Source organism: Clarias gariepinus, chromosome 24 (assembly GCF_024256425.1).
Source record: "Clarias gariepinus isolate MV-2021 ecotype Netherlands chromosome 24, CGAR_prim_01v2, whole genome shotgun sequence".
Lineage (NCBI taxonomy): Eukaryota > Metazoa > Chordata > Actinopteri > Siluriformes > Clariidae > Clarias > Clarias gariepinus.
Window position 1 is genome coordinate 5058261 of NC_071123.1, and position 9098 is coordinate 5067358.

Here is a 9098-nt window from a genome sequence, read left to right on the forward strand (position 1 = left end):
AAGTGTCTTCAGTGTGGAGTGTGTGTGTGTGTGTGTGTGTGTGTGTCAGCGTGGACCTGTGCTCAGTGTGTGTCTCAGATTACACCACCGTGTGTATATGGGACACTAATTAAAAATGGACAGAACACACTCAAGTCAAAACATCTCCATTTGGGACAATTTTAGTAGGGTAGTTTTATTAAGCTAGAATGTAATCACATTTTATTTTTTTATTATTCAGATATAAAGCATTTCATATACATTAAAATATATTAAATTTACAAGCTCAGGCTCCTGTTTGGTCTCCGCAGAGCACCAGGAGAAGTTTCGCATAATCCCCCTTGGTTTCTGCCTGTAAAGAGAGAATTTCTTAGTTGGTAAAAAAAAAAACAATGTTAGTTAGTAAAAAAAAAACTCTGGTCAGACAAATTCCCTGTATGACTCACGAGAAGGTCTTGCTGAAGCGTGGTCCCGTACATCCTTTTGTACTCCTGCAAAATTTTCTGCATGTCCACTTCAGACCGACTCACTATGACCCGAATCAGTGTGCCATGGTCGGCCCCCGAGCCCTGAGGATGGAGCACGTTTATCAGAAATCCAGGGAAATACAATGACTACAGTCAAATCTAATTTTCATTATTGGCACCCCCAATGAAAAACAGACTTAACTAACTGTAGAAAACTTTGATTTTCATCACCAAGAAGCATTTTCAACTAATAGTACTTTCTCTAAAAAGAGCATATTTAGAAAGTAGTGTTGTCGTTCAATATATATAAAATAAAATAAAAAACCTCTATATTGTAAAATTAAAATCTTTATTGATTAAGTGTGCTAATGCACCCAAAGGGCAACCCTCCAGTTCTGAAAGTCCAAAGCTGTCCAAAGTGCTAAAACATGCAGTTCCTTGAATGTCCACTAGGTTCCAATAATGAGTCACTCCCCACAGACCCCATGTTAAGATGACAAAGTTTACCACAGAAATAAACATGTTTACACTCAGGTACAAAGAACAGTTTTTCCATAACTAGATTGACAATCTTTACGGAGAGTGAATTTTTATGTAACTTTTTTTTAATGTAAAATTAGTTTAATTCATAAAATAATGCATAATGAAGGTTGTGGATGTCTGCTACGCATCACTTTAGCTAACAAGCTAACTGGAGTTGTTGTAGTTTGACTTACCACAAAAAATGTGCAAGAAATGTAGAGGTTGATGTAGAATGATGTGTAGAGTTTAATCAAATCAAAGCAATGTTAGCTTATAATGTTAGCTTGTAATGTTAGCTTATAATGTAAGCTTAAGCTAAGCTAGAAAGCCTGTGGTAACTGAGGGAGGCAGGTGTGTTTGTTCCACGCATTTGCCCCTTTTATGGCTTAACCGGGGTTTATGTGGAGTGTTTGGTTCAAGTTCTTATACAGTCTATGGTTGTACTCAGAACGTACTGAACTTGACTCATATTTGTGCTTGACAGCAGCACATATCAGTCACTGATGCGTCTCTACCTCCTCAGGCCGCATCCGATTTGACAAATTCTACAACGTCAGAGATGCTGAAACTGAGAAATGTTATTTGTGGAATTTAAATTAATCTGTGTTAAATCATGTTAACATGCTAAAGATTTTGTATTAATAAAATGTAAAGCATTAATGCTGAGACAAAATCATTGGCTACCAAAGGAATAATGGAGATATTATATGCAAGCTACTGAACTTGCCTGATATTATTCTGCATTGCAAACAGAGGAAAGGGGTGCCAATATTTTTTACTCTGATGAATAGCAAACAAACAACAAGCAATTAAACAAATAAATAAAGTCCTATAAAAAAAAATGCACTGTGTAGAAGGAAAAAAAAGCTGAAATTGTATTTAAACTATCCAAATCAATCACACACTTCTGATTACACATATCATTTCACTCATTTTGTGTGTGTGTGTGTGTGTGTGTGTCAGGGAGGGAGAGGAAGAGAGAGAGAGAGAGAGAGAGAGAATTGTCTACTCATTGTTTTGGAGGGTGCCAATAGATATGAACAAATGAAATGTACAGAAGAAATAATTGCATAAAATTTTTAAATAATAATAATAATAATAATAATAATAATAATATAGTGCCCCCATATGTTCAAACTTAACATTTATAATAATAATAATAATAATAATAATAATAATAATAAAATTCAAATAAATTTGAATAAAATTTTCTTTGGTTAGCGCTTTTAACAATTGTCATTGTTGCAAAGCAGCTTTACATAATCAAATAATAATAATAATAATAATAATAAACATACTGTAGCGCCCCCTTCTGTTCAAACTTAACATTTAATTCATTGTGTGTGTGGGTGATTGTGTACATGTGTGTGAATTTTCTGCTTATTTTAATAATAATAATAATTATTATTATTATAAAACACTTTTTTAAGGAATACAGATTATTAAAAGATTGCGATTACATCAGTAATCATTAGGTCGAATGTAACACTTTTACTTTAGAGTTACAGATTATGTTTCAATACATTTTGTTGTGGAGATAAAATGTCGCAGATGAACACACCTTAAGCTTCGAGTCTTACCTTCATGGCCAGATGAAGCCTTTCTGCAAAATATGCGGATTTGTTCCAGGCTGCTTTCACTGAATAAACAACAATCACATTCTACAGTCACACTCACAGCCTCAAAACAATACGGATTTGTACAAGTAAGTGTGTAGGTGTGTTGTGTAACCAGGCTTTACTGGAAGCCTAACAGCGTAACATGCTAAACTGGAACAGTATTTACTTTTACATATAGAGTCACTCTCACAGAGACTTAAAGAAGTGCTTTGTATTCTAGATCATAAACACATCTTTATGCTACTATCACCAGGAACTAATAGTACCATCAGCATAAAAAACATTGTTCGGGAAGAAACTACAGTATGAAAAGACAATGATGATGTGAACAGTTAAAAAAAAAAAACTTTACATAGTTATAGAACGTACAGTATGTAGACATTTACACTTACCCAGGGTCATTAGGCAATCCTCAGTGTCTCCATGTAGTTCATGAATCACAGCATTAGCAAACCCCTCTGTGCTTAACTTTTCATACTGCTTGAAAACTAACAACACACACACACACATTATTGTAAACTAGAGAGTTGCCAACATTTATGTTTTATTCAAGTGCATTTGTTTTTTACGGCAATACAAGAGCTGAATACTTTTGGAAAAAAATAAGAATTCTAAGAAAGAAAATTTGTACGAATCCTGAGAATTAATCGAAATTCTAAAAGAAAAAGTAAGAATTCTTAAACTAAAGTCAGAATTGTGAGGAAAAAAAGTCAGGATGCTAAAAAAAGATGGATTTTCCCTCTCTTTTAATTCAGGAGTTACAGGTAATTATCAGGTTCAGTAGGTGTCTTGTCTTGTGTTATCGTGTTTTCTTGGTGTTAACTGCTAGTTGGCAAAGACAATGTTGGATTACCGCCACCTTCTGGTCTTGATCTCACTTACCATCTTCCTTTCAGTTTAAATCTCTGGTATCGTCCTAGTTTTGTTAATGCAATGTGAGTGTGTGTGTGTGATCAGTGTTTCAGGACTGGAGTTGTTCTCCGCTGATATAAATAGCTTGGCCATGTTGGTTTATTTAATCAATTAATTGTTGATCGTGTCATCTACTTACTTTTGCACAGCTGGGCATCACCTCTGGAGGTAAGAACATGGATGAAAACAGAAGTCACTGCTCCAAGTTTTTTTTCTCCAGCTTCAAACAGAGACTGCGAACAGCAGTTTTAATCCAAAATCACAACACTGGATGAAGTACTGTACTGCTTCTATTAGATGTATGTAAAGTAGTTAGATGTATTTATAGTATTAATGGATGCAGTATTAAAATACTTATGACACTGTACAGTATGTGTACATGGACTAAAGTATTATACTTAAAAAAATGTTGATTTGCTTTAAAACGACCTCACCTTGGCCTCACTTTTTGCGAGTCCATCATCAATGTCACGATCCTCATTTCGGGTAGCCTGTGTTAATAAAAGTTAAGGTTTTAATTCAGATACAGTACATACACAATAAAGCCAACATGTTTTATATACTAATATAAAGGCTAACTTCCTTTATTTCAATATTAACATCTAATCAAAATAATAACTCCAATCACCCTTTTCCAATCTGACATATGCTTTAATGAAATAAACATACTATACACACATTTCTAAAGCTGTATTCCAAAAGGTTTCATTTGACACAAAAGTGAATTACATTCATTTTAACCATACATCATGAGTCAAAAGTCAAAATAGGTTTTATTGACAGACAGCAGCACCTTCTATGTTAAATAGCCTACAGTACAATGCACATTTTACAACTACCTGGCCAAAATACTGTAAGTCCCCATTTTCGAAAGAGTCAAATTATTGGGCTGCATCAAGCAAAGAAAAAAGAAATTCTGGAACTGGGTTAAGAATCCTTCAACACATTATTAAAAACCCAGAAGGATAGTGCTGAATCGTCAACTTTGTGGAAGAAAATGTGTGGCCGGAAAAAAAATGATAAATATAGAGCACCTAAACACTTAAAGGTGAAGTTGCATGTTAAAAAAAAATCAACAATAATAACCATAGCTATGTTTAATTAGTGAAAGTGAGAGCATTTCTATACGCACACTGACACAGGATCGGATTGGACTTATAGCAATGGATAAAGGTCATGTGGTCTGATGAGTTGAGACTGATCCCACCCTAAAACGATGTGTGCCCCGTGTATAAACCTCTGGAGGCAGTCTTATGATCTGATAATTATGTGATTGCACTGGACATATACAGTACCAGACTCAAAGAGTGAAAGAGGGGTTCTGGGAGTATGAGGAATCAATTTTCACACTTGAACTGACCACCACATTTACATTTAGGCATTTGGCAGACGCTCTTATCCAGATTTACATTTTTATCTCATTCCACATCTGAGCAGTTGAGGGTTAAGGGCCTTGCTCAAGGGCCCAACAGTGGCAACTTGGTGGTTGTGGTGTTTGAACCTGGGATCTTCCGAACCGTAGTCCAATGCCTTAACCACTGAGCTACCCCTGACCTCCATCAGCTGGGTTGTGTATATTTCCATTGGTCCAAGTTTAAATTCCTTATTTTCTTTATTTAAGTAATGTAATGTAAGTTGTGTGATAAAATGTGAAATTGACATTGTAAACTTTATCTATAATATTTTTTTAAATCAATGACTGATCTGTACCTTGCACAAGGCGAGCAGAGCCGTCTCGTAATGTCCTCTAGTGTCACCTTGGATATCATTCTCCAGTTCCTTTCCGTAAGCTGTGAACCGTACAGTGAGCACATTATAGTCAATTAAATTAGAATTTAGCTTCACACTTGTAAATATCTATCCTGAGAAATATACAGTACATGTACGTGTACTGATACGGATCTCAGTATTTACCATCTTTATAGGCAGTTTTAAACAAGCTAATTTCCTGGTTTGATCTCGTCCCCAGAATTTCATTCAGCGCCTTTTCATTGGTTCCAAAGCCCTAAATTTGCACAAAATAATTAAGATTTTTTTTAAAACGCTGTGAAAAAAGTGTGAGAAGTTTGATGTTGGAGTAACTGTGCATTATAGTACCTTCATGGCACGTCTGAGCTCATGGGCATCGTACTGGGCGGGAGTCATCAGCAGGGCCAGGGCCGCGTCTTTGTAATGGGACTTCAGGACTGAGGACAAGGTCTTCTCCAAATCCTAAAACCATACAAAACACATATAAGTCTGATAAATCAGTAGCATGTTTTAGACATACAGTAGTTTTTAGATCGTCTCACCTTTCCAGTCTCTTGCTGAAAAGCGGCTTTGATTTCCTGTCTCTGTGCATTAGACCGTCTAGCCAGTATCTCTGTAATGGCATTTTCATCCACACCTGCACACGGAGAGAGAGTACAGAATAAACACTTTGACAGGCTAAACGATCACAAACACCACATATACAGTACACTCATGATATATTACTACTGTAAATATTATACGGAATGCAACCGTGAACAAACTGTGCAATTTACAATTGTGCTGTGGTGTGCAATGTAAAATGTAAACATTATGGATCCTGGTATGTGTTCTATAGTACCGTACCACAGTACATGGTAGAACTACGTACTAGACTTCTCGCCTGCCATGGGGAAGGCCCGGGTTCGATTCCCAGCAGGGCTCAAACCCCACCAGCCACTGGATGCAGTGCTATATCAACATATATCAATATTCACATGCACATTCTTCCGATCAGAGCTCAGAGGGCTAATGCACTGAGTTACTGATCAGAAGATCGGCGGTTCGATCCCCAGCTCCACATGGTTGCCAGGCACACAGACCCCGAGGTGGGAATAGAACACGGACCATGGAGGTGCAAGGCGACAGTGCTAACCACTAAGCCACTGTGCCGGCTAAATGCTATTTAGCATTGAATTAACTGTAATCAATCACAATGCTAGATAATTTCGCAGAATGTCATAAATACAGTACGCTAAGCGATTTTGCTAGCATAGGGTTTAATGTACAGTACATGACAGTGGAGTATCAGATTCTCACAGCCTAGCCACAATTCTCTCTCACAATGACTGAAACTAATCTTTGTTCGGAACTTGCTAGCCCTTTGATATCAGCGGCTTTACCGTTAGTCTCAATGGCTTTCTGTAAAGCAGCAGCATCTCTGCTGGCGTTGAAGTTCGGATCAGGCCGGACGGTGCCGTAGTAAGGCGCGCCGCTTCCTTTGGAAGAATCTTTGCCCTGTCATTCACAAACAAAAGGTTTTAAAAGGCTGAAAACATCTGCTTCTTTGGTTATGTCTTTAAAACCAAGCACAGTTAAAATATCACAATCATAAAGAAACAAAATACTAAGCATGGAACAAACCGAGTCGTCTTTTGGCTTGTGGTCAGTTATTATGTTAAAAATTTTCTTGAAAAAGGCCATCTTCAGACTCTAAAAGACACAAGTAGTCTAATTATTAATCACACATTCACTAAATTGATAAATGTAATTTCAATGTGAAACCCAGCTCAGTAGAATGCAGCAGGAAGTTATTGACCTCCACAAAAAAGATAAAGATTTGTTACTAAGATATGTTTAAAGAATGTCATACACAATGTCATTAAAAAAAAAAAAAAAATTCATGTGTTGCACATGACAGTCACGGCTCCTAAAGCATCTCATACAAAGAAAACTGAGTCTCACCTGTGTTGTGCAGGTTGCAGGTATCAGACTTAAATCATTGGTAGGGGAACAGAACTCACACCAGCACCCTGCATTCGTACAAACTGGGTGGAGATTGTGGAATCAGGTCCCACTGGTTAAACCCGACTGCACGCAAGTCACAGGTAACTGATTCAACAAGAATCTGAGTATACTGGTTCTCTGACCTCAGTCGATGTCTACAGATGGTGTCTTTGGATGGTGGAGGGAAACCAGATTACTGGGAGGAAACCCAAGAAACACAGGGAGGAGCTAGCAAACTACATGCACACAGACCAGTGGTGAGATTCAAACCCCGACCCCTGGAGGTGCGGGGTGACAGTGCTAGCCACAGTATAATGTGCAACCAAGTGTGATTACAGTTACTTTTAAACAATACCTTTCTGGTTATAATCCAGGGGTTTTATTGAGTTGTTTTTAGAGGCAAAACTAAAAGTGTTGGACTACTGATCAGAAGGTCATGAGTTCAAACCCCGACACTGTCAAGCTGCCACTATTGCATTGTTAAGTAAGGTTCTTAATCCTCAAGTTGGAAGTCAGACCTTAGTAGACGTAGGTTGCTCTTAATAACCAACAAATGCCATGAGTGTAGTAATGTTAACACACACACACACACGTATTTTAGGATTTGCATTTCAGAGATTGTTTTTAATGAAGCGTTTGAAAAGCGTCGACAATTAACACATACCGATATTTCATTACAATCATTATAAAAGGCAAAATAAAACAAATACCTTTGTTTTCTATTGATAAATAAGTTACACAGCAGGCAAGCTGATTACTTACAAACAGATGCCATTTAAAGCAACATTTTGCAACCCTTTTGGGGTTTTGGAACTTTGAGACCCCTAGTGGAGAAAGATTTAATTGCAAGCTGTTGATTTATAGCCTACATAAGATTGCAGCTTATAATCAATAACACAAAAAAAAACCTTTAACTTCAACATTAACAAAAAAGCAAGCAATAACTCTTTAAAACTCATAACAACAACAGCAACACAAACAGCAAAAATCAATAAAATCAGCCCAATTCCACTAAACATTAAAGTTTAAGTCTCTCAGATGCATTAAAGTACAAAAATCATGACTATATTTATATATTCGTAACTATGCTGCAATATTACAAAAGGAGTATAGTTTAGTAAAATTTACTTAACAGTACTTTTATCAGGGTTGAAATTAGACTTACATTATTACACTTACTGTATTTTACAAATGTCTTGTAAATAATTAAGGCAAATAACTGGTGCATTCTACTACTCACGATTTCACATGCAGTTCCCATAATACTTCATTAGGATAGCTTGCATTCACTCTTAATAGATTATTAGTGTGTTCACATAGAATCTCATTTATGTACCTGGGAAAAACACTGCTAAAAAGTTAAACAAGCGCATTTCCTTATAACTCGCGAGCCTGATATGGCAACCTCTAGCCTTAACACTGTCGTTTATATCAGCCGTTTCTTTTGTGCAAGAAGCTGTGCAAGATCATATACTGTATGACCTCCGTCCATACTGAATGTATGTAATATATTGACATATACTGTGTGAATATAAAAAATATGTGCCATATATGGTCTTTGGTCCTTTTTATATACGAGATATATATGTAGTATGCGTATATACAAACAATTATTGTTTATACATATATACATGGGGTGTTCGAGTCAAACCGGGACTAGTGATGTCATTTCAGGTGAATGAAGGCGTAAAACCAATAGACATTTCCAGACAATTCAAGCACATTACAGTTATGAGACTCTTAGTCGTGGTAAAAAATTTAAATGGTGCAAACATTTAAAAGAAAGCTATACATAAACATTTAGAGGGTGAAACGTCTGATTGTTAAAAATCAACAGATAACTTTGTTGCAAATTTGCGGAAGA

The 9098-nt window shown here is 36.5% G+C and overlaps 1 protein-coding gene across 2 annotated transcripts; it reads right to left on the minus strand.

The window, feature by feature from the left end:
- Positions 1 to 155: 155 nt before the first annotated feature.
- LOC128512390 (annexin A1-like) lies at positions 156 to 7388 on the minus strand. 2 transcript variants are annotated; one of them, XM_053485647.1, is made up of 13 exons: positions 7193 to 7388; positions 6872 to 6940; positions 6631 to 6745; positions 5791 to 5885; positions 5597 to 5710; positions 5414 to 5504; positions 5210 to 5289; positions 3934 to 3990; positions 3639 to 3732; positions 2980 to 3075; positions 2549 to 2607; positions 426 to 548; positions 156 to 331 (listed from the first exon to the last, which is right to left on the minus strand). In XM_053485647.1, the coding sequence occupies exons 2-13, from the start codon at positions 6929 to 6931 to the stop codon at positions 266 to 268; spliced, it is 1050 nt and encodes a 349-aa protein (XP_053341622.1). In that variant the 5' UTR covers positions 6932 to 6940; positions 7193 to 7388; the 3' UTR covers positions 156 to 265. The 2 variants fall into 2 exon arrangements, with proteins under 2 accessions (XP_053341622.1, XP_053341623.1); XM_053485648.1 differs by lacking the exon at positions 7193 to 7388 and adding an exon at positions 7101 to 7119.
- Positions 7389 to 9098: the final 1710 nt, after the last annotated feature.

What these genes read in the sequence shown, in the direction of transcription:
- LOC128512390 (XM_053485647.1), bottom strand. Translation starts at nt 6,931, where the DNA reads ATGGCCTTTTTCAAGAAAATTTTTAACATAATAACTGACCACAAGCCA. An exon ending in TAAAACTGCCTATAAAGATG is followed by an intron (nt 5,290 to 5,413) that starts GTAAATACTGAG and finishes TACGGTTCACAG; the next exon opens with CTTACGGAAAGGAACTGGAG. An exon ending in GGCTTCATCTGGCCATGAAG is followed by an intron (nt 549 to 2,548) that starts GTAAGACTCGAA and finishes CTCCATCCTCAG; the next exon opens with GGCTCGGGGGCCGACCATGG.